This window comes from Coregonus clupeaformis, chromosome 16, assembly GCF_020615455.1.
Source record: "Coregonus clupeaformis isolate EN_2021a chromosome 16, ASM2061545v1, whole genome shotgun sequence".
NCBI classification, from domain to species: Eukaryota; Metazoa; Chordata; class Actinopteri; order Salmoniformes; family Salmonidae; genus Coregonus; species Coregonus clupeaformis.
In genome coordinates this window covers 24,247,620-24,274,006 of record NC_059207.1, presented here as the reverse complement: position 1 = coordinate 24,274,006, position 26,387 = coordinate 24,247,620, and the positions used below count along the sequence as shown (strand labels likewise).

The window sequence follows — 26,387 nt, the reverse complement described above, 5'->3', positions numbered from 1 at the left end:
CCTGTCCAAGATCAGTATATCCCAGACATCTTAACTGGGTTTCTCATAACCGGGATACAAGCTTTTTCGGGTTATTGTAAGCGGGATATGATGTTTATATGTGTCAACTCAAAAACAAAATATTAAGTATACCGAATAATATCTGGATATTGATATGCATGAAAACGTGGTCACTGAAAATAAATATATTTTCAAAAATGGAAGGCAGTCGGGAGGAGGCAAGATCAGATGGGACCATTCTAGCCAATGAGAGGGCAGATACTCGTGTGAAAATCAGGCACAACTGTTTCCATTAGTTACCACGGCCACAAAGTAAAACTTGGCTTTATCATAAAAATTAATTAAACAAAAATGTGCTTTTTGCTTTTCGTTTAAATTATAGTTAGGCATAAGGTTATCAGTGTGGTTGAGGATAGGGTTAGGTTTAAAATCCCATTTTAAGAAGAAACATTTTAGAAATAGGCAGGTTTATAACTTTGTGGCTGTGGTAACTAGTGACGACCCGACACAACTCAGGTATAAAGTGTTTTTTCTCAAAGTTGGCGGGATGTCACGTGTCCTACTTATATCAGTACACTCATAACAACCTAATCATTACGAAACTTCTATTTGATCAAATAAGCCACAAGTAGCAAATAAGCCATTACGTTTTGTGTTAACCAAATTCGACATTCTCTCATTGACCTCCATACAGAAACTCCTCGCTTCGTGAGAGAAAACCCCCGAAAAAACGCCACCTGCTGGAAACTACCGATTTTGGCCCAGTCTTTCTCGCTTTGTCTCTTCCTCTCTGACAACATACATTGCTGAGGACTGAGGGGGTGTCCGGTCGAGAGAGCAGGGAACAGAGGGCGTAGAGAGGAGAGGAGAGCAGAGGAGAGGAGATGAGAGGAGAGGAGAGGAGAGGAGAGAGTGCGCGCAGGGGGTGGACAGTGGGTACTGTGCGTTACCGATCTACTGGACTTGTCAGGGGGCGTTTGGAGAGCAAACAGCGAAAACAACGAAAGAACATCTCTCCTCTTCTCATTTAGCCGACAATTATCTGACGGACACATTTCTCTCTGTCGAACCTTCTACGGCGCTTCCGAACGCCGCTTCAACACTGAATAGCTTAGGAACTGGCCATGTGCATTAATCTCTAGTGAACGAATATTTTTCCTGCAATGTGTAGTTTCACACTGTTGTGAATGTGACAATGCAGTATATGCCGTGGAATTTCTTTCGGACGAGCTACGGTGAAGAGGCAGAAACACGCCTATTATAGAGGGCAATCACCGCACCAAACCAACAGAAACAACGTCCAGAATTTGGTCGGAGAACATTTTTCATCTGCTCATCTGCTGATTTGGTTTACCAACAATAACAATGGGGTAAGTGTTTAATCGCCTACACCACATGAATCGGACTGGCTTTGATTGACTAAGCTATTTGGTATGAATCTCTGTCAAAATCATGTTAATTCTGCTGGATTTAATTGACAATGTATAGGGATTGTTATTTATCAGAGACTTATATTACAGAGACTTATATTACAAATCTGACTCGACAAGCAAAGCATCACTATGCCTGTGACATACAATGCAACAATGATGGCCAAGATCATTCATAATGTAGCCTACCATAATATTATACTGAGAACGTGCTCCAAATTGGTGGAATACATTTTGTTATCTCTTGTCATGATTGATCTCGATTAGCAGGCTACCTGTTCTGTGAATCACTTTATGATAGATATTAGTCACTGTCATAAGTTATTCTGTAACACACCAGTCAGTGGAGGCTGCTGAGCAGAGGACGGCTCATAATAATGGCTGGAATGGCGCTAATGGAATGGCATAAAACACATAGAAACCATGTGTTTGATACCACCATCTATCCCGCTCCAGCCATTACCACGAGCCCGTCCTCCCCAATTAAGGTGCCACCAACCTCCTGTGACACCAGTACCATTTATTCTACAAGGCTATTTTGGCTTCCACATTGTTTTTCTAGGACGGAGTATACAACAGTGACAATATAATTATTACATTTACATTACATTTTAGTCATTTAGCAGACGCTCTTATCCAGAGCGACTTACAGGAGCAATTAGGGTTAAGTGCCTTGCTCAAGGGCACATTAACGTCATTTAGCAGACGCTCTTAGCCAGAGCGACTCACAAATTGGTGCGTTCACCCTATAGTCAGTGGGATAACCACTTTACAATTTGGGGGGGGGGGGGGTTAGAAGGATTACTTTATCCTATCCCAGGTATTCCTTAAAGAGGTGGGGTTTCAAATGTCTCCGGAAGGTGGTGAGTGACTCCGCTGTCCTGGCGTCGTGAGGGAGCTTGTTCCACCATTGGGGTGCCAGAGCAGCGAACAGTTTTGACTGTTTGATATGAGCTATCTAGGGTGAGGGTTTATGATAAGGATCATATCTCTGGCTAGAAAGTGTCATCTTCATCCAAGAATGTCTATCAAACATATATCCACTTCTGGTCAGTGAGGACACCAAAAATGACTGTGCCAGCCTATACCACCCAGGATTATAGTGTTAATGCCCTGTAAAGTGAATAGCTCTGTGGTTATTGGTTGGGATTGAGATATAATGGTATGTAACAGGCATGGATACAAGTCATCAGAACAACTCTTGTATCCACTATTCATATTGGTTAATTATTCAATTGAAACTGAATTAGATGAATTAGACTTGATCTTTCACATTCACATCCTATTCCTAGTCTCCTTCCTTCTCTCTTCATGTTGCCAGGCATGATATGTGAATTGAAAGACTAGGGGGAAAGCAGAAGTGATAGGGTTAGGCCAGAGAAGGGTAGGGCCTTGGGGTAAAATATCTAGAAATGGGAATGGAACCAGGCTATTCATCCCCCTAAGGTTCAGCCACAGTCTGTGATGAAGCACTCTTAATTAAACAGAGCAGTGGTGAGGTAGCTGAAGGGTCTATTGTGGTATTTAGCCCTACTATTGTTGACCTATGAGTATGGTTAAGACTAGTGTAGACTGAGTGTAGAAAGTTGAATGCCACCCCCCCACTCCAACCCACACACACACACACACAACAACTCTGCTGGTGACTATGTTTCCGTTACGCAACTGCATCAATGATTAAATTAATCCACAATGGTTTTGATTATGAGATTCAGTCCACGCACGCCCAGGCCCAAATCAATTAAATTGTTCTTTATTTCTCTCTATATTTACATGAATTCACGACAGTCTCAATGCACTGCACTTCTCAGGACATGACTGTACTTAACTCCTATATCTGGAGTGTGCTGTAAGTGCATGCGTGTGCATACATGTGTGTGTGATCCTGCTCTGAACCACAGCCAGCTGTGGTACTTCTAATCCAATGACGCTGTAACTATAACCACGCTCAGCTGTGTGTGTGTGTGTGTGTGTGCCTCTATTATCTGTGTACCCATGCTCAGCTGTGAGGGTAATGGGAGCTAGAATAATATCAAACCCTCTGCAAGTGTGTGTGTGTGTGTGTGTGTGTGTGTGTGTGTGTGTAACTCTCTTCTGTAAGTGCAGCAGAAAGAGCTGTCTCTGCCTCTGGTTGTCCTACAGTAAAGTTCTAAGACATAGTAATATTTCACCCTAGACATTATGGCACACAACCAAACAATTTACAGCTATGATAGTAATGGGAGAGGGAGAGATGATACATTACTGTTGGAAAGTGAAAGTGAACATAGACACCTTTCCATAAAAAAGTTAACATACACAAGTGGACATAAACACTTTTTTGTTTTTTTTGTTTAACCCAAGCAAACGTTGCAAAAGACATGACTGAAACAGGAACCAATTTGTAGGGATTTAGGTGTACAGTGGACAATAAATGTGATATTTGAGGCTCACTCTCACTGATTGTACAATCAATGTGTACACATATAATATTATATTATAATTTCAGTTTGTGAGTGTGTGATATGGGGGTTAGATACATGTTTATTTCGTCATTATAAAGAAATATTTTATAAACAATGGCAAAACTGCCATGTTGGTCTGAGCCTTGCGGTTAGAAAACCACATTAGTGTCAGACATTCGGCTGTCGCAGATGCAGCTCCCCCAACTTCACTCCTTGACTTTCGTCTACAGTCAGTTGCTTTAGCTTTACCACTCAAACGTGTCCAATATCCGTGGTGATGCTCATGGCAATGTCATCTTGCTGAGTCTACCTTTAAATTATTAAGTCAATCTCAATGTGACCTGCCTGATCCAGAAGCTTGAAAACCCCATTAGATTTTTGCCCCCAAAAAAAAAAAGTAAACTGAACATAATTCATGATGTTATTATAATTGTTTTTGTTTGTTTTGGAGTCAAAGTTAAAAGTTTCAGTTTTAGTTTTTCTAACGGATTTGTTAATTATTTTATTTCAGTTTACTTTTCTTTTTTTTGTATTAGTCGTTTTCGTTTTAATTTCAGTTTTCGTTTACTATAATAACGTTGGTGATAACACATCACTCCCGACAGACACAAGCAAAAACTATTCCATAAATGTAGCAGCCTATACACCTAAACATTAGCGATCTGACATGCTGTATTGCATGGAAACTAGACTATTTTTCAGTCTGATCGACTGTACGCTACTAATAGTTGATCAGCCTACTATGCGCCCTGTCCCTCTGGCCAGGGTATATTAAGCGGTAACGTTGTGTATTTTTAGACCATTTGTTTGTGAGAATGTGAATGGGATCAAATTTGGTTTATATTAAAACTTGGGCTGACTAGGCTACCTAGACATTTTCAATCCAAAATTATTAACTGGAGAGTTGACATAGACTGTGAGTACATTTTTTATTAGGCCTATAGTTGCATAAAGCAGGACTACACAATGCAAACCTGCATAAAGCAAACTCAGCCCTGTGAGTTTCATTGTCCAATCATGTTACGTTGTCTGTGTATAGGAAACTCCCTTGTCCTTCTTTAAAATATAATTCATATGAACAAGTACAAGGTTGCTGTAGTATGACAGGGTTTTCATCCTCCCAAATGCCAGGAGTTTTTCCAGGATTTGTTTTAAAACCATGTGACCTGATTAGAAAAACTCTGGTCCCATCATAGCCCATATTAAAACTTTTAACAACAGATTAATCATGTCATAGCATATAAGGTCCGGATTTTTACCTGGTTAGATGACAAGATCAGGGAAAACTATGGGCCCCAGAAATGTTTTTACGCCACACCATTCTAGGACGTGTGGTGCCACCTCTGTGTGAGAGTTAATATTGCTGCTGTATGTTCAGGTCATACTCTGGGTGTTTCACTGTGTTCCCACACAGTTGAAGTCGGAAGTTTACATACACTTAGGTTGGAGTCATTAAAACTTGTTTTTCAACCACTCCACAAATTTCTTGTTAACAAACTATAGTTTTGTAAAGTCAGTTAGGACATCTACTTTGTGCATGACACAAGTCATTTTTCCAACAATTGTTTATAGACAGATTATTTCATTTATAATTCACTGTATCACAATTCCAGTGGTCAGAAGTTTACATACACTAAGTTGACTGTGCCTTCAAACAGATGGGAAAAATCCAGAAAATGATGTCATGGCTTTAGAAGCTTCTGATAGGCTAATTTACATCATTTGAATCTATTGGAGGTGTACCTGTGGATATATTTCAAGGCCTACATTCAATCTCAGTGCCTCTTTGCTTGACATCATGGGAAAATCAAAAGAAATCAGCCAAGAACTCAGAAAAAAACATTGTAGACCTCCACAAGTCTGGTTCATCCTTGGGAGCAATTTCCAAATGCCTGAAGTTACCACGTTCATCTGTACAAACAATAGAACGCAAGTATAAACACCATGGGACCACGCAGCCGTCATACCACTCAAGAAGGAGACGCGTTCTGTCTCCTAGAGATGAACGTACTTTGGTGCGAAAAGTGCAAATCAATCCCAGAACAACAGCAAAGGACCTTGTGAAGATCCTGGAGGAAACAGGTACAAAAGTATCTATATCCACAGTAAAACTAGTCCTATATCGACATAACCTGAAATGCCGCTCGGCAAGGAAGAAGCCACTGCACCAAAACCGCCATAAAAAAGCCAGACTACGGTTTGCAACTGCACATGGGGACAAAGATCGTACTTTTTGGAAAATGTCCTCTGGTCTGATGAAACAAAAATAGAGCTGTTTGGCCATAATGACCATCGTTAAATTTGGAGGAAAAAGGGGGACTCTTGCAAGCCAAAGAACACCATCCCAACCGTGAAGCACGGAGGTGGCAGCATCATGCTGTGGGGGTGCTTTGCTGCAGGAGTGACTGGTGCACTTCACAAAATAGATGGCATCATGAGGAAGGAAAATTATGTGGATATATTGAAGCAACATCTCAAGACATCAGTCAGGAAGTTAAAGCTTGGTCGCAAATGGGTCTTCCAAATGGACAATGACCCCAAGCATACTTCCAAAGTTGTGGCAAAATTGCTTAAGGACAACAATGTCAAGGTATTGGAGTGGCCATCACAAAGCCCTGACCTCAATCCTATAGAAAATGTGTGGGCAGAACTGAAAAAGCGTGTGCGAGCATGTAGGCGTACATACCTGACTCAGTTACACCAGCTCTGGCAGCAGGAATGGGCCAAAATTCACCCAACTTATTGTGGGAAGCTAGTGGAAGGCTACCCAAACGTTTGACCCAAGTTAAACAATTTAAAGGCAATGCTACCAAATTCTAATTGAGTGTATGTAAACGTCTGACCCACTGGGAATGTGATGAAATAAGTAAAAGCTGAAATAAATCATTCTCTCTACAATTATTCTGACATTTAGCATTCTTAAAATAAAGTGGTGATCCTAACTGACCTAAGACAGGGAATTTCTACTAGGATTAAATGTCAGGAATTGTGAAAAACTGAGTTTAAATGTATTTGGCTAAGGTGTATGTAAACTTCCGACTTCAACTGTATCGTGTCTCAGGTTGAGCACCAATGTAATTTGTCAGAGACAGGCAGGCAGTTCACTGGGGGTCAAGGACAATGTTCCCTCTAAGCTGCGTGCAGTAGCCCCGAGACTGCCGCCGCCGCACAGAAGAAATATCAGCCCACTGAGAGAAGCATGAGATTGAACTTCAGAAAATATTCTAGAGCAGTGGTCACCAACCAGGCAATCGACTGGTCGATCTCCAAGGCACATTCCTAGTCGATCGCCTTGTTTTTCTATGTCTTTTTTATTCGCCTCGGGCTGTTGGAGGTAGGTTCACCCGATTCAGCTGACCTGCGCGCCGGGTAGGCGAACTGTTGCTATTTTGAACCATTTCATGTGTCTGAAGGTACAAACGCTGCCTTCCTGGCGGGCCCGGAGAGCAAATCAAGTGCACTATAGGCCTACCATTGACCAATCGGATGGCTCAGATTACCGTGTCTGCAGTAACGTAGCAGACATAAATGAAAGCTACAGCAAAGTTGATACTTTGAGATTTCAAAACGTTTAAAACCATGATTAGAGAGAGACTGTCAACGAATACAGCAAAGAGCTGCTGTTTTTATGAGTGAGTACATGTTTAAGTTCTTACTCAGCACTGTCAACACTTTGTATTCAACACTTTTATATGCCAATCTAATGCGCATCCTTCCTTTTTCCACTCAGCGCTACAACAAGCACTGCAGAAGAAATGAATGAGTAGGAAAGTGTATTGATAGGCTTGCGTTGTTGTTATTATTAGCGACTTGGGTAATTTTTAATATCGAGGAATATTTCACTTTCTCTGTTCATAGGAGTAACAACATGAATTTGTGCATGAGGCAGAAATAATGCGGTGCGACTCGGGTTTCACCATCAGCTGGAAGAAGGTGTCCCTTTTTGGTCAGTGACAGTGAAGGAAACGGAGAGGGGAGGGATGTTGAAAGGCGGACCGTCAGTCTGCTGCTCTCTCCCTCCGCTGAGACTGACCATCAGATGCAGGCACCATCAGCCCAGTAAAATAAAATTATTTAAATGTAAGCTCACTCAGCTGTGCCTCACAAGTAATACAACAACGGATCTATTACCGGTGTGATCATATAGCCTACCTCAAATTTTGAAATATAATTTTAAAAAATGGCCCGAACAACAATGTATGGCAATTCAAGCAAAGCCTATATGCAGTGATAATGTATTGGGCCTATAGCCTACTGCACAAACCTCATTGCTACAGTACTGTTTTTAATTGGTTAATGTTGCATATGCTTATGTTTTTTAAGTCATGTTAAAAAAACAATCTGAGCGGAAGATCTCGGCTTGCGTTTTGACTCAAAGTGATCATGACTCAGAAAAGGTTGGTGATCACTGTTCTAGAGTTCTCCCTGTTAACACTATCAACGTTTCCCTTAACTGTGGCAATTGTGATCGAATCAACGCAATATTAGAGGGGCAATGTTATATTCTGAGACGGGCATGAATAAGCTAAGTAGCCAACAGGTCCAAGAATGGCTGAAGGATTGCAATATTTACCTGGAGCTAACCATGCAGATAGCACTACTGGGTGATCTGAAAAGTCATAGTCAATTGATCAATAATATAATAATACTTTTAGCAAAAATGTTTGTTTCTACAGATTGTAAATTGAAAATAATGAGAATAGAAGGGTTCAGAACTTTTGTGAAACATCACAGTACAGTTGAAAAATATATGGCAAATAGAAATCCAATATGGATGGTGTTAAGAGATAGATGGGAGGTATTGAATAGAGTTGAAGGATGGGACTAATAACAAATAACAACAAATAATATCAGCAAGATAACTAATGTATGGCATGCTGTGTCCATAATAAGTATATAGGTTATAGGTTGAGAGCTTTTGTGAAGGAGCACAGTTGGAGAGATATGGCATATAGAAGCAAACTGGATGGACATCATGAAAATGATCGGAGAGGTTGAGGGTAGAGGAAGTTCAGGAGTAAAAACAAACAAAATAGAATTATTGTAAAATTGACTGTCCATAAAATTTATATAGTATGTATAAACTGGAAGTAGAGGCCTAAGCGTTGTTGTTCACTAGTTTACTCCAATTAGGGAAGGGGTGGTGGGGTTGGAAAGTAATAAAGGGAAAATATATTTTAAAAAAGGATGTGTGTATATACAGTGGGGAGAACAAGTATTTGATACACTGCCGATTTTGCAGGTTTTCCTACTTACAAAGCATGTAGAGGTCTGTAATGATGATTTTTATGATTTTTAAGTAATTAATTTGCATTTTATTGCATGACATAAGTATTTGATCACCTACCAGCCAGTAAGAATTCTGGCTCTCACAGACCTGTTAGTTTTTCTTTAAGAAGCCCTCCTGTTCTCCACTCATTACCTGTATTAACTGCACCTGTTTGAACTCGTTACCTGTATGAAAGACACCTGTCCACACACTCAATCAAACAGACTCCAACCTCTCCACAATGGCCAAGACCAGAGAGCTGTGTAAGGACATCAGGGATAAAATTGTAGATGTGCACAAGGCTGGGATGGGCTACAGGACAATAGGCAAGCAGCTTGGTGAGAAGGCAACAACTGTTGGTGCAATTATTAGAAAATGGAAGAAGTTCAAGATGACGGTCAATCACCCTCGGTCTGGGGCTCCATGCAAGATCTCACCTCGTGGGGCATCAATGATCATGAGGAAGGTGAGGGATCAGCCCAGAACTACACGGCAGGACCTAGTCAATGACCTGAAGAGAGCTGGGACCACAGTCTCAAAGAAAACCATTAGTAACACACTACGCCGTCATGGATTAAAATCCTGCAGCGCACGCAACGTCCCCCTGCTCAAGCCAGCGCATGTCCAGGCCTGTCTGAAGATTGCCAATGACCATCTGGATGATCCAGAGGAGGAATGGGAGAAGGTCATGTGTCTGATGAGACAAAAATATAGCTTTTTGGTCTAAACTCCACTCGCCGTGTTTGAAGGAAGAAGAAGGATGAGTACAACCCCAAGAACACCATCCCAACCGTGAAGCATGGAGGTGGAAACATCATTCTTTGGGGATGCTTTTCTGCAAAGGGGACAGGATGACTGCACCGTATTGAGGGGAGGATGGATGGGGCCATGTATCGCGAGATCTTGGCCAACAACCTCCTTCCCTCAGTAAGAGCATTGAAGATGGGTCGTGGCTGGGTCTTCCAGCATGACAACGACCCGAAACACACAGCCAGGGCAACTAAGGAGTGGCTCCGTAAGAAGCATCTCAAGGTCCTGGAGTGGCCTAGCCAGTCTCCAGACCTGAACCCAATAGAAAGTCTTTAAAGGGAGCTAAAAGTCTCTATTGCCCAGCGACAGCCCCGAAACCTGAAGGATCTGGAGAAGGTCTGTATGGAAGACCTACAGGAAACAAGACCTACAGGTCCCCCTGATCAAGAAAGCACTTATACATGCCCGTCTGAAGTTTGCCAATGAACATCTGAATGGTTCAGAGGAGAACGTGTTGTGGTCAGATGAGACCAAAATGGAGCTCTTTGGCATCAACTCAACTCGCCGTGTATGGAGGAGGAGGAATGCTGCCTATGACCCCAAGAACACCATCCCCACCGTCAAACATGGAGGTGGAAACATTATGCTTTGGGGGTGTTTTTCTGCTAAGGGGACAGGACAACTTCACCGCATCAAAGGGACGATGGACGGGGCTATGTACCGTCAAATCTTGGGTGAGAACCTCCTTCCCTCAGCCAGGGCATTGAAAATGGGTCGTAGATGGGTATTCCAGCATGACAATGACCCAAAACACACGGCCAAGGCAACAAAGGAGTGGCTCAAGAAGAAGCACATTAAGGTCCTGGAGTGGCCTAGCCAGTCTCCAGACCTTAATCCCATAGAAAATCTGTGGAGGGAGCTGAAGGTTCGAGTTGCCAAATGTCAGCCTCGAAACCTTAATGACTTGGAGAAGATCTGCAAAGAGGAGTGGGACAAAATCCCTCCTGAGATTCGTGCAAACCTGGTGGCCAACTACAAGAAACGTCTGACCTCTGTGATTGCCAACAAGGGTTTTGCCACCAAGTACTAAGTCATGTTTTGCAGAGGGGTCAAATACTTATTTCCCTCATTAAAATGCAAATCAATTTATAACATTTTTGACATGTGTTTTTCTGGATTTTTTTGTTGTTATTCTGTCTCACTGTTCAACCTAAACCTACCATTACAATTATAGACTGATCATTTCTTTGTCAGTGGGCAAACGTACAAAATCAGCAGGGGATCAAATACTTTTTTCCCTCACTGTAGCTAGCTAGCTAAACAATTAACCATAATCCCAACTCATAATGTTACTACTCTGCATGAGTCTGCAGGCAGCTAATAAAACAGGTTCAATGTTAGCTAGTTAGCTAGTATTAGGCTATAACTAGCAATGCAAATGGCTCTGCGATACAAATAATATTACTACACAGATCATACACTTAACGTTAGCTAGCGAGCCAGCCAGCTAAAGTTAGCTAGATACCTAACTGTACGCTTTAACTTGAAATGAAAATGACTTTCTGACTAAATTAGAAACGCGTAATATCTGAAAATGTAGCTAGCTAGACTATCTTACCCGTATACATGGATGGACGCTTCTCCCTCTCTGTCATGAATGCCATGGTTGCCCTTAGTTTGAAGATGTAATCTGGAGACAGCTGTTTTATACAATAGCCTTCTGTGTGTTCTCTTTTCGACTCCCTCTGCATATTTGCAATCAAATGCCAGAATTTTCTCCATCTCCTTTATTTTTTATTTTTGTATTTATTTAACAAGTCAGTTAAGAACAAATTCTTATTTACAATGACGGCCTACACCGGCCAAACCCGGACGACGCTGGGCCAATTGTGCGCCGCCCTATGGGACTCCCAATCACGGCCGGTTGTGATACAGCCTGGAATCTATCCAGGGGGTCTGTAGTGACGCCTCAAGCACTGAGATGCAGTGCCTTAGACCGCTGCGCCACTCGGGAGCCCACCGCTGCTCCAGTCCTTAGCTATCATACTCTAATTCCACTGAGCATTCCACTGATTTCAAAACTCCAGAAAGTGGAGAGCAACACTTTTGCAGTTCTACTATGTGATATCTTTTTAAAAAGCAGCGTTAGAAAGGATTACCTACATATACTGACCAGCTCATGTTATAGACAGAAGCGTGCTACATGGCAGACCAATCCGAACTCCTCTCTCGGTATGTCCAGCCCACCCATTATCTCAGCCAATCATGGCTAGCGGGAAGGTTCCTGTCTTTTTCCGTGGCTAAACCAACTAGGCTCGTAATTTTAATAATTGTATTCGTATTTGCAGATGGCATATAAGTTTGTTATTAAGGCATATGAAAGTTCACATGTTCCAGAAGGCATTTCTGCCCAAAAACACATTTTGATTTAAAAAAAGGTTTCTGTTCAAATTGCTCTCCTGTGAAGTAGTGACGCGCGACATACCCCTAGTTTCCTGAAACGAGTCACATTTTGTATAAAAAGAGAAACCCCTAAAGAATCACAAAATAACAAAGTTGGGCTGGAGCTCCCAACACGGCAGCCATCTCCTTCTCATCTCTCTCACCGTGTTTGTGTGCGTGTGTGTGATTATTTACCTTTATTTCAACAGGGAAGTCATATTGAGACTAAATTGTCTTTTACAAATGAGCCCTGCTCAATACAAAAACAAGCACATACAACAGGCAAGTATAGATAAACATAAATGCAGACAATATACACATTAAATACACATTAAGATGCAAAACACAGTGAATTGAAAAAAACACATTCTTGATGCGATTGAGTGCTATAAAATCAGCTGACAGAGAGTTGAGGAGAGAGAGATGGATAGAGTTAGCTCCCTGGCTCTGTAATCTGGTGGTGGCCCCCTCATGAATACATATGAGCAAGCTTTGCTAGCTGCTACAGAGGTACAGGTATTCTCAACTGTGACTACTGATGAGGGATGGAATGTAAACCTGTAGTACACTTAAACAGAGTTAACACTTATACAAAGTGCTCTTATCAGGAGTCCAGCCCTGCTTGACTTTGAGCCAGCCCTGCCTATGTCCTCCCCACCTTACGTTTGATTGATGGATTGATTGCTTGCTTGCTTGCTTGATTAACAGTATCAATAAATGGATATGAATATGCAGCCTTTTTCCCCAAACTGTCTTCAGTCATCGAACACACTAGAGTGTCTCCACTCAAGATAAATACAGCAGGATTGCAATGGGAATGAGGTTCCAATCAATTAGTTGCAGATGTAGGAAAAACTGATTATGGGTTAATGTGTATCAGGGGTGTTACCCGTGTTGAAATCGACACATCTGGCAAGCTGGTTCCCGCTGCGGACATTGCCATTGGATGTTAACACAAAATCACTTCTGTCCGTAATATACAGTGTAAAGATGATTATTGAACCTGTAGTGCAGTTTTACTGTGAGTAATCCAATGATGTGATGGACTCCTGAGGACACTGTGTATTTGACAGTGTGTGTGTGTGTGTGTGTGTGTGTGTGTGTGTGTGTGTGTGTGTGTGTGTGTGTGTGTGTGTGTGTGTGTGTGTGTGAGAGTGAGGCGGACCCATCTCTCTTATTGATGACCCCTCTCTCTGGTTTAAATAAGAGCCTCTGAGCTCTAAGCTCTACTCTGTTAAATTAATAAACAGCTCAGGGGAGAGGAATAACTCCCATACAGGGATGAGGGAGGGAGATGGGGTAGAGGGAGAAAGGGAGCGCGCTCTGGTGAATTACATTTTCACTAGCCCCCTTAACACCCCCTCTCTCTTCCCATAATACAGTGAATATCAAAGTGTTATACAATTGTATATAGGCCTAAGTGGCAAAGGTGGAGTTTGCCGAGTACTGTAGAGCTGAGGGCTGCTAATGTCGCCACTAACTAAACACAACAGATAAGGAAAATTGTTTGTCTCAATAACAGTTTCCCAGACAGCAGATGACACTGCTCTATTTGCCTCGGATGCAAATTGCTGTTCAAATGTTTAATTCATAATCATAATAATACTATTTTTTATTTGGCGGACACCTTTCAGGGCTCTCAAGGACGTCTTACATCAAAAGTAGGCCTACATAAAAGTAAGTGTATCAATCAAAGTACAATTTAAATGAAAGGAACAGATGGAACAGCACAAATATAAAAAGAGGATGGAGGGGTTGGGTAGAGGATACAAATCTGGTTTATATGTAAATGTTACAGGAGGGGGTCGCAGTTCCGGAGCGACCCACTAGGTGTCATCCTCCGACAACCTTAGGCACCTCCTCACTCACAGTCGGGACTAATCATCATCCTATTGGTGTCACGTGTCTATCGGTTCACCTGTGTATTTATGCCCTCACTTCCCTGTGTTCCTTTGCTCAGTTTTCTCTGCTAGTTTCTCTATGTCCAGCAATACTACTCAGTGTCTGATCGGATATCTATGTCCAGGTACTTGAGAAGTGTTTTCCCTGTTTCGTTATTTGTTTCAGTCCACTCTCCCGAGTGGCGCAGTGGTCTAAGGCACTGCATCGCAGTGCTAGCTGTGCCACTAGAGATCCTGGTTCGAATCCAGGCTCTGTCGTAGCCGGCCGCGACCGGGAGACCCATAGGGCGGCGCACAATTGGCCCAGTGTCGTCCAGGGTAGGGGAGGGAATGGCCGGCAGGGGATGTAGCTCAGTTGGTAGAGCATGGCGTTTGCAACGCCAGGGTTGTGGGTTCGATAAAAATAATGTATGTGCTAACTGTAAGTCGCTCTGGATAAGAGCGTCTGCTAAATGACTAAAATGTAAATGTAAAAATGTAGTATTTCGTATTTTGGCTGTCAGACGGTTTTTGGAGACTTATTTGCAAGGGGACCAGCAGAGGGAGCGGAGGAAGTGGGAGAGGGCATAGACTGAGAGAAGGTCAGAGAGGTACTGTAGGTGGGTGCCAGGTTGTAATTCAAATGAAGTGTGTGTGTGTTTATGAAGGAAAGAGGCAAACGTGTTATGTAATAAAGACAGGAGGCAATAGGTTTTAAATTAAGGTGTGTCTGTGCTCCAGTGTGTGCGCTCCAGTGTGTGTGCTTCAGTGTATGTGCTCCAGTGGGCCAGGCCTCTGAGCTGCACCTGATGTTTTAGAGTAGAGCATACCTTCAATCAGCAGCTACACACACACAAACATAAACACCTGTACCCACCCTGGCTCGACGCACGTCAGGTTAAGCATGTAGCAGAGGTACTAAAGCACACAAACATCAACAAACACACACACACATTTGGGAAAGATCACATTCAGCAAGCGATTGGTAGTTTAACCTGTGTGTGTGTGCGTGTGTGTGTGTGTGTGTGTGTGCGCGCGCTCAGGGCCAGCTCTAGCCTTTTGGGGGCCCTAAGCGAAAAAATATTTTTGTGGCCTCCATCTTGAAGGCAGATAGAAATGTACGCTTTAAAGTTAATTTCCTGCAATCTATACGTTTTTCCATGGGGCAGAGTGAAATGTTAGCAATTTTATAACACATTTCATGCAATTATATTCATTCTGTCATGAGCAAAGAGAAAAAATTTGCAGTTTTACTTTCCTGCAATTCTACCCATTTTGCCAGGGGGTGGAGAGAATTGTTTGCTGTTTTTAAGCTAATTTCCTATAATTCTACACATTTTGCCATGACATATGCCATGTTAATATGATAGCTGAGTGAGAATGAGTAACAAAATGGATTCGCTAAATGCACCTGGTCTGTATTCAGCCATGATTACTACAAGTTTAGATAGCTGGCTAGACTAACTACCAATCTAAAAAATGACATGGCTAATTGTCAGCTAATTGAGTGACTGACATAACAAGAGAAAAACTACTGATGCACAACCACATTTTGAAATTGCACCTGGTGTATTCTACTATTCTTACTCTCAATAGTAAGTTGAGACCCCAACTGAAGCGCATGCCTGTGTGACTGGCGCACCTTGTCTCTCTTTCCTCCTCCCTGTCAGCTGCAGGAGCAGGCACATGCTACAGTGTGTATTGTGCTGCCCAGGGTGCTGAAGCTACTATCTAATTACAGTAATTAACTTGATTCTTACTTGTTGTTTCTCTGACTGAAAAGTCATGTTACCGGAATCCCTCATTTGTTGAGACTTCAAAAACATTCCCTATTTGCTAATTGTGCCTTCCCTGCCATGCTCTTTTCACGTGACACATGCATGCATCTGTGTCTGACCAATAGGGTAGGGTCTGAATGTATGATAGCCAATCATATATCACATCAATACATTGGTTACAACAACTCTGTTATAACGTTATAAGGATATTAAAAAGAAATTGCCGCAAGGTCTCGGGAGGGAAAGTCAGATGTGTGGAACTCATTTAACTTAGTTTTTGAAACAATGTGAGAATCAACTGGCCATGCCAAGTGCAGAAGATGCAAGATCTTTCTACGTTATGACAACAGGGACTTCTTCTCTGCAGCGCAATTTTGCACAATGCTGTGACGTGACAGCCTCCTCCCCAGGCCAAGCAGCTATGTCAGCTTTCATCAACAAAATGGTAACTGTCTAAAAGAAAACAAAAATCTAATCTAATCAAATTTTATTGGTCACATACACGTGTTTAGCAGATGTTATTGCGGGTGTAGCGAAATGGTTGTGTTTCTAGCTCCGACAGTGCAGTAATATCTAACAAGTAATAACTAACAATTTCACAACATATACCCAATACACACAAATCTAATTAAAGCAATGGAATTTAGAATATATAAATATATGGACGAGCAATGTCAGAACGGCATAGACTAAGATACAGTAGAATAGTATAGAATATAGTATATAATAATAATAATAATAATAAATAATAATAATAATAATAATAATAAATATAATATAATATACATATGAGATGAGTAATGCAAGACATGTAAACATTATTAAAGTGACTAGTGTTCCATTTATTAAAGTGGCCAGTGATTTCTAATCTATGTATATAGGCAGCAGCCTCTAATGTGCTAGTGAAGGCTATTTAACAGTCTGATGGCCTTGTGATAGAAGCTGTTTTTCAGTCTCTCGGTCCCAGCTTTGATGCACCTGTACCGACCTCGCCTTCTGGATGATAGCGGGGTAAACAGGCAGTGGCTCGGGTGGTTGTTGTCCTTGATGATCTTTTTGGCCTTCCTGTGATATCGGGTGCTGTATGTGTCCTGGAAGGCTGGTAGTTTGTGTTGCAAAGACATCAGGCCCTTCTATACCATCGAAGGCCCAGGCTTTGAGGAGCTTGCCCAGGAGCATATATATATTTATATATATGTGGGAGCCACTTATGGGAGGGTGGGTGACTCTCACGAACTTGGTATTACTCTTGGTATATTTAGAATTTTTAAAAAAAGACAATGTTTTTATTTTCTAATAGATAAAATACCATCTCACATTTTTGCATAAGTTAAAATAAACATCTAAACTGTATATATATATTTTTTTTACATATCCAAGACCATGCACAAAAAAGTTCTCATTACCGTAACACTTATAAAGTAAAAAAAAAAAAAAAACATAGCAAGGTGAACGTTTTACTTTTTTATTTTTTATTGCCGAAAATACAGGAGAGTTATTACAACAATATTTCATTAAAAAATATGACATTCTGATTTAAAGTATATTTTCATTTTAATCAGTTATCTCATTGCCATAGTATTACACAGTTACGGTAATTATAATATAAAATGAGTAAATGGGGTGTACGAGGAAAAGTATCATTTTTTTACCCCCTTTTTCTCGTCCCATCGCTGCAACTCCCCTATGGACTCAGGAGAGGTGAAGGTCGAGAGCCATGCATCCTCCGAAACATGACCCTGCCAAGCCGCACTGCTCGCTTAACCCGGTAGCCAGCTGCACCAATGTGTCGGAGGAAACACCATCCAGCTGGCAACTGAAGTCAGTTGCAGGCGCCTGGCCTCCACAAGGAGTCGCTAGAGCGCGATGGGACAAGGAAATGCTGGCCGGCCAAACCCTCCCCTAACCCGGGCGACACTGGGCCAATTGTGTGCTGCCTCATGGGTCTCCTGGTCACAGCTGGCTGGCTGTGACACAGCCTGGGATCGAACCTGGGTCTGTAGTGACACCTCAAGCGCCTTAGACCTCTGCGCCGCTCGGGAGGCCCCGACAATTATCAAATTTAAACATAATAAAAGAGAAAAGACTAGCTTGTCCTTGTAGCCTTCTTTGATATTCTCTTCTTAGTGATGCATTATGGGTCGAAAAATTATGTAAAAAAACAATGTACTTTGTTCAGAAACGTGAAGAAATTTTACGGTAATGAGAAACACGTGCTCGGACAAACAGTTTTTGTCTAAAACATGACTTGTTTGTAACATGAATACCCAGAAATTATAACTGTCATTGAATATGTACTACTTTAAACAATACAGTGGGGGAAAAAAGTATTTAGTCAGCCACTAATTGTGCATGTTCTCCCACTTAAAAAGATGAGAGGCCTGTCATTTTCATCATAGGTACACGTCAAATATGACAGACAAATTGAGATTTTTTTTCTCCAGAAAATCACATTGTAGGATTTTTTATGAATTTATTTGCAAATTATGGTGGAAAATAAGTATTTGGTCACCTACAAACAAGCAAGATTTCTGTCTCTCACAGACCTGTAACCTCTTCTTTAAGAGGCTCCTCTGTCCTCCACTCGTTACCTGTATTAATGGCACCTGTTTGAACTTGTTATCAGTATAAAAGACACCTGTCCACAACCTCAAACAGTCACACTCCAAACTCCAATATGGCCAAGACCAAAGAGCTGTCAAAGGACACCAGAAACAAAATTGTAGACCTGCACCAGGCTGGGAAGACTGAATCTGCAATAGGTAAGCAGCTTGGTTTGAAGAAATCAACTGTGGGAGCAATTATTAGGAAATGGAAGACAGATACAAGACCACTGATAATCTCCCTCGATCTGGGGCTCCACGCAAGATCTCACCCCGTGGGGTCAAAATGATCACAAGAACGGTGAGCAAAAATTCCAGAACCACACGGGGGGACCTAGTGAATGACCTGCAGAGAGCTGGGACCAAAGTAACAAAGCCTACCATCAGTAACACACTACGCCGCCAGGGACTCAAATCCTGCAATGCCAGACGTGTCCCCCTGCTTAAGCCAGTACATGTCCAGGCCCGTCTGAAGTTTGCTAGAGTGCATTTGGATGATCCAGAAGAGGATTGGGAGAATGTCATATGGTCAGAGGAAACCAAAATAGAACTTTTTGGTAAAAACTCAACTCGTCGTGTTTGGAGGACAAAGAATGCTGAGTTGCATCCAAAGAACACCATACCTACTGTGAAGGATGGGGGTGGAAACATCATGCTTTGGGGCTGTTTTTCTGCAAAGGGACCAGGACGACTGATCCGTGTAAAGGAAAGAATGAATGGGGCCATGTATCGTGAGATTTTGAGTGAAAACCTCCTTCCATCAACAAGGGCATTGAAGATGAAACGTGGCTGGGTCTTTCAGCATGACAATGATCCCAAACACACCGCCCGGGCAACGAAGGAGTGGCTTCGTAAGAAGCATTCCAAGGTCCTGGAGTGGCCTAGCCAGTCTCCAGATCTCAACCCCATAGAAAATCTTTGGAGGGAGTTGAAAGTCCGTGTTGCCCAGCGACAGCCCCAAAACATCACAGCTCTAGAGGAGATCTGCATGGAGGAATGGGCCAAAATACCAGCAACAGCGTGTGAAAACCTTGTGAAGACTTACAGAAAACGTTTGACCTGTGTCATTGCCAACAAAGGGTATATAACAAAGTATTGAGAAACTTTTGTTATTGACCAAATACTTATTTTCCACCATCATTTGCAAATAAATTCATAAAAAATCCTACAATGTGATTTTCTGGATTTTTTTTTCTCATTTTGTCTGTCATAGTTGACGTGTACCTATGATGAAAATTACAGGCCTCTCATCTTTTTAAGTGGAAGAACTTGCACAATTGGTGGCTGACTAAATACTTTTTTTCCCCACTGTATTTCATTGGTTTATGTTTGTTATTTTTTATAAATTAAATGCATGTAAAGTCCTACAAAATTTACCCGGATGCATTACAGTAACGAGATTGAGTAAACATTTTATAAATAAAACACAAAAATAAGATTTAAGCCCAAAACAGCCAGAACAGCCAGAAACCAAGCATAGTGAGCTTTAATAAGATAGTAAATTATTAAATGTTTTTAGAGGCTATGTAACTGAATTCATCACAGACATGGTCTCAGTTGGTTTCATGAGAATCACCCAGTGTGTCTGCTAGCTCCGTTCTACCCAGCCACAACACTGTCTCTGCCAGGCACAAGACCATGGCAGAGGACAAAAGAGGGCACATGTCATTTCATAACTGAAGAGTTCCAGTTAATTGGAAGAATCTTGACCATGGCTGTGTTTCCAGCTGAAGACTCAAACTGAGGATAATATAAGGCGAGAGTTGATTAAGCTCCTCGTGACAAAGTTTGGCCTCGACGCTACGTCACTGAGCAGAATTGTTTGGGTGACTGACCAGGGCACCAATATTGTTCCTGCCCTTCGGCCATATCAGAGGCTGTCAGGATCACGTTCTAAACACGGTGCACGTTCTAAACAAGGCCTTGATATCGCTAAAACCCTCACCACAGCAAAGTCCCTGGTCAGGTAGGCTACGTGTTTTCGGAAAGTATTCAGACCCCTAGACTTTTTCCACATTTTGTTACGTTACAACCTTATTGTAAAATGGATTAAGTCGTTTTTTTCCCTCTTCAATCTACACACAATACGCCATAATGACAAAGCAAAAATAGGTTTTTAGAAATGTTTGCAAATGTATTAAAAATTACAGCCTCAAGTCTTCTTGGGGATGACGCTACAAGCTTGGCACACCTGTATTTGGGGAGTTTCTCCCATTATTCTCTGCAGATCCTTTCAAGCTCTATCAGGTTGGATGGGGAGCTCTCTCCAGAGATGTTGGATCGGGTTCAAGTCCGGGCTCTGGCTGGGCCACTCAAGGATATTCAGAGACTTGTCCTGTTGGAAGGTGAAACTTCAACCCAGTCTGAGGTCCTGAGTGCTCTGGAGCAGGTTTTCATCAAGGATCTCTCTGTACTTTGTTCCATTAATCTTTCCCTCAATCCTGACTAGTCTCCCAGTCCCTGCCGCTGAAAAACATCCCCACAGCATGATGCTGTCACCACCATGCTTCACCGTAGGGATGGTGCCAGGTTTCCTCCAGACGTGACGCTTGGCATTCAGGCCAAAGAGTTCAATCTTGGTTTCATCAGACCAGAGGGTCTTGTTTCTCATGGTCTGATAGTCCTTTAGGTGCCTTTTAGCAAACTCCAAGTGGGCTGTCATGTGCCTTTTACTGAGGTGTGGCTTCCATCTGGCCACTCTACCATAAAAGCCTGATTGGTGGAGTGCTGCAAAGATAGTTGTCCTTCTGGAAGGTTCTCCATCCCAAAAAGAAAAATATAGAAAATGCAACATATTATCCTAATTATTGTGTTTTATATATATTTTTATTTAACTTGTATTTTGTCAGGGCAAACCCATTGAGACCAGGGTCTCATTTTCAAAAGTGCCCTAAGCACAGCAATACAACAGTACAAAATGATCACTCTAACAAAGATTGAAAATATATTTAAAAAATTCAAGGTAAAACTTTCAACACACAACAATCTCTTCAAGTCTTAAACTGCCCTGGCGGTACCAGAGAATCAAGATGGAAGGAGTTCTGCAGGCTATTTCAAGAATAGGGGGCATTAAAACTGAAAGCGTATCTACCTAGATCGGTATCAGGTTTGGTGTCTCATATTTTTTTATTTTAACAAGTTAGGTACAGTGGGGAAAAAAGTATTTAGTCAGCCACCAATTGTGCAAGTTCTCCCATTTAAAAAGATGAGCGAGGCCTGTAATTTTCATCATAGGTACACGTCAACTATGACAGACAAAATGAGAAAAAAAATCCAGAAAATCACATTGTAGGATTTTTAATGAATTTATTTGCAAATGATGGTGGAAAACAAGTATTTGGTCAATAACAAAAGTTTCTCAATACTTTGTTATATACCCTTTGTTGGCAATGACACAGGTCAAACGTTTTCTGTAAGTCTTCACAAGGTTTTCACACACAGTTGCTGGTATTTTGGCCCATTCCTCCACGCAGATCTCCTCTAGAGCAGTGATGTTTTGGGGCTGTCGCTGGGCAACACGGACTTTCAACTCCCTCCAAAGATTTTCTATGGGGGTTGAGATCTGGAGACTGGCTAGGCCACTCCAGGACCTTGAAATGCTTCTTAGGAAGCCACTCCTTCGTTGCCCGGGCGTTGTGTTTGGGATCATTGTCATGCTGAAAGACCCAGCCACGTTTCATCTTCAATGCCCTTGCTGATGGAAGGAGGTTTTCACTCAAAATCTCACGATACATGGCCCCATTCATTCTTTCCTTTACACGGATCAGTCGTCCTGGTCCCTTTGCAGAAAAACAACCCCAAAGCATGATGTTTCCACCCCCCTGCTTCACAGTAGGTATGGTGTTCTTTGGATGCAACTCAGCATTCTTTGTCCTCCAAACACGACGAGTTGAGTTTTTACCAAAAAGTTCTATTTTGGTTTCATCTGACCATATGACATTCTCCCAATCCTCTTCTGGATCATCCAAATGCATTCTAGCAAACTTCAGACGGGCCTGGACATGTACTGGCTTAAGCAGGGGGACACGTCTGGCACTGCAGGATTTGAGTCCCTGGCGGCGTAGTGTGTTACTGATGGTAGGCTTTGTTACTTTGGTCCCAGCTCTCTGCAGGTCATTCACTAGGTGAATGTGTGGTTCTGGGATTTTTGCTCACCGTTCTTGTGATCATTTTGACCCCACGGGGTGAGATCTTGCGTGGAGCCCCAGATCGAGGGAGATTATCAGTGGTCTTGTATGTCTTCCATTTCCCAATAATTGCTCCCACAGTTGATTTCTTCAAACCAAGCTGCTTACCTATTGCAGATTCAGTCTTCCCAGCCTGGTGCAGGTCTACAATTTTGTTTCTGGTGTCCTTTGACAGCTCTTTGGTCTTGGCCATATTGGAGTTTGGAGTGTGACTGTTTGAGGTTGTGGACAGGTGTCTTTTATACTGATAACAAGTTCAAACAGGTGCCATTAATACAGGTAACGAGTGGAGGACAGAGGAGCCTCTTAAAGAAGAAGTTACAGGTCTGTGAGAGCCAGAAATCTTGCTTGTTTGTAGGTGACCAAATACTTATTTTCCACCATAATTTCCAAATAAATTCATTAAATATCCTACAATGTGATTTTCTGGAGAAAAAAAATTCTCAATTTGTCTGTCATAGTTGACGTGTGTCACGGTTTCGGCCGAGACTGCTCCTCCTCCTAGTTCGGGCAGGCTTCGGCGTTCGCCGTCCCCGGAGTACTAGCTGCCACCGCTCTATGTTTCGTTATTTGATTGCTTTTGTCTGTCTGTTACACCTGTGTCCATTTGTGTGTTGATTACGTGTCTTATAAGTTCCTTGTTTTGCACTAGAATGATTGTGTGTTGTTATGACTGCCACTGTGTCGGAGCTACGTGTTTGCACCCTGTTTGTTTTGTGTTTAGTGTTTACGCGTGTGCGTAATTTTCCCTCGCCTCTTGGTGTATTTTGAGGTCGGGGTTTTTCTCGTAAACTTTAGACTATTAAAGTCTGTTGGACTTAACCTCTGTGTCCTGCGCCTGACTCCTCCACCACATCCACATCGGTTCAAGTGACAGAACAACACACCTCCATGGAGTCAGCAGGAACAGCGGCGGCACCCGAATCCCTGGAAGACCGGATCAACTACCAGGACACCATGATCCGGCAACTCGGGGCCGCCATGGACGAGGTGTCCAACACTCTGCGCCGATTGGTGAATCGAGAGGTGCCCACGCACTCTTACAACATCCCATCACCAACGGCCAGTCCTCCTCTCTCAGCACCGGAACCCAGTGGCATTCGGCTCTCGCTCCCGAGGGCATATGACGGTTCTGCAGCTGGGTGTCAGGGATTCCTCCTGCAGGTGGAACTTTACCTTGCCACCATACACCCGGCGCCCTCGGGATACGAGGCGTCTCCGCCCTCATCTCCTGTCTATCCGGCAAGGCGTTGGAGTGGGCCAACGCCGAATGGAGGGGAATAGACGCCGCAACCATCACCTACGCGGAGTTCTCCCGCCGCTTCAGGGCTGTCTTCGATCAGCCACCTGAGGGGAAAGTGGCGGGAGAGCGTCTATTCCACCTCCGACAGGGGAAGAGGAGCGCACAGGAGTTCGCACTGGAGTTCCGGACACTAGCGGCGGATGCGGGGTGGAATGAGAGGGCCCTCATCGACCACTACCGGTGTAGCCTACGAGAGGACGTTCGTCGTGAGCTGGCCTGCAGGGACACCAACCTGTCGTTCGACCAGTTGGTGGACATTTCCATCCGTCTAGACACCCTGCTGGCTACCCGCGGGACGTCCCCGAGTGGGGGTCGTCCATTCCACCCTCCAGCACCTCCGAGCCGATTCCCATGGAGCTCGGGGGTGCTGGCGCTAGAGAGAGGAGGAGAGGGAACCCGAGGGGGGCCATCCCCTGCACCACCTGTGGTCGTGGAGGACACACCGCGGCCAGGTGCTGGGGAGGGTCTCCTGGGAGAGGTGACAACAGGCCACGCACTGGGGAGTCATTTCAGGTGAGTAGGCGCCCCACTTACCCAGAGCTTTCTGTTGGTCACATGAGTATTCCTGTGAGATTTCCACAGGTGGCACCTCATTCCCAGCATAAGGCGCTAGTAGATTCAGGCGCAGCTGGGAACTTTATTGATCGGGCATTTTGTTGTAGGTTAGGAATTCCCCTTCGGCCGGTAGAAGCTCCATTTCCTGTCCACGCATTAGACAGCCGGCCGTTGGGGTCGGGCCTGATCAGGGAGGTCACAGCACCACTGACGATGACGACGCAGGGGGGTCATGAGGAGATCATTCAGTTTTATCTGATTGACTCTCCTGCGTACCCCGTGGTGTTGGGCCTTCCCTGGTTAAGCACCCATGATCCTACCATAGCGTGGCAACAGAGGGCTCTTATGGAGTGGTCTGCCCAGTGTGTAGGGAGATGTCTAGGTGTTTCCGTAGGGGCGACCTCGGTAGAGAGTCCGAACCAAGTGCCCGCACTGCGCATTCCCCCTGAGTATGAGGATTTAGCACTCGTGTTCAGCAAATCGAGGGCAACACGGCTACCTCCTCATAGACAAGGGGACTGTGCGATAAATCTCCAGACAGGAGCGGCTCTTCCACGGAGTCGTGTGTATCCCCCTGTCTCAAGAGGAAACAGCGGCTATGGAGACTTACATAGCCGAGTCCTTGGCACAGGGATACATACGGTCCTCCACTTCCCCGGTCTCCTCGAGTTTCTTCTTTGTGAAGAAGAAGGACGGGGGATTGCGCCCGTGTATTGATTACCGTAGTCTCAATCAGATCACAGTTAAATACAGTTACCCACTTCCACTGATTGCGACGATGACGGAATCATTACGCGGAGCGCGGTTCTTCACAAAGTTGGATCTCAGGAGCGCGTACAATCTGGTGCGCATTAGGGAGGGGGATGAATGGAAAACAGCATTTAGCACCACCTCGGGTCATTACGAGTATCTCGTCATGCCATACGGGTTAATGAATGCTCCTTCAGTATTCCAATCCTTTGTTGACGAGATTTTCCGGGACATGCATGGGAAGGGTGTAGTAGTTTACATCGACGACATCCTAGTGTATTCTTCTACACGAGCCGAGCATGTAGCCCAGGTGCGCCGAGTGTTGAGAAGACTGTTGGAGCATGACTTGTATGTCAAGGCAGAGAAATGCCTGTTCTTCCAGGAGTCCGTCTCCTTTTTGGGTTATCGGTTGTCCGCGTCTGGTGTGGAGATAGAGGTAGACCGTGTGTCGGCCGTGCGTAATTGGCAAACTCCAACCACTGTAAAAGAGGTGCAGCAGTTCTTGGGTTTTGCTAATTACTACCGGAGGTTTATTCGGGGTTTTGGACAGGTTGCAGCTCCCATTACGTCCCTGCTAAAGGGGGTCCGGTTCGTTGCAGTGGTCGGCTGAGGCGGACAGGGCATTTGTCAAACTAAAGAACCTGTTCACCTCGGCTCCTGTGCTGGCGCATCCGGATCCCTCTTTACCATTCCAAGTAGAGGTAGACGCGTCCGAGACCGGTATTGGGGCAGTTCTGTCACAACGGTCCGGCACGCCACCTAAACTCCGCCCCTGTGCGTTCTACTCCAAGAAGCTCAGCTCGGCGGAGCGCAACTATGATGTTGGGGACAGTGAGCTGTTAGCCGTAGTCCAGGCCCTAAAGGTGTGGAGGCATTGGCTTGAGGGGGCTCAACACCCTTTCCTCATTCTGACTGATCACCGTAACCTGGAGTACATCCGGGCAGCTAGGAGATTGAACCCTCGTCAGGCTAGGTGGAACATGTTCCTAACCCGGT

General features: G+C 43.6%; 1 protein-coding gene across 1 annotated transcript in view; it reads left to right on the top strand.

The window, feature by feature from the left end:
* The first annotated feature begins 826 nt into the window (after positions 1-826).
* Positions 827-26,387, top strand: part of LOC121584564 (homer protein homolog 1) — a 106,375-nt gene continuing 80,814 nt past the window's right edge. The window contains exon 1 of the mRNA XM_041900511.2: positions 827-1,370. Within this exon, the coding sequence (XP_041756445.1) occupies positions 1,366-1,370 (5 nt within the window). The 5' untranslated portion in view covers positions 827-1,365. The remainder of the gene's footprint in view (positions 1,371-26,387) is intronic.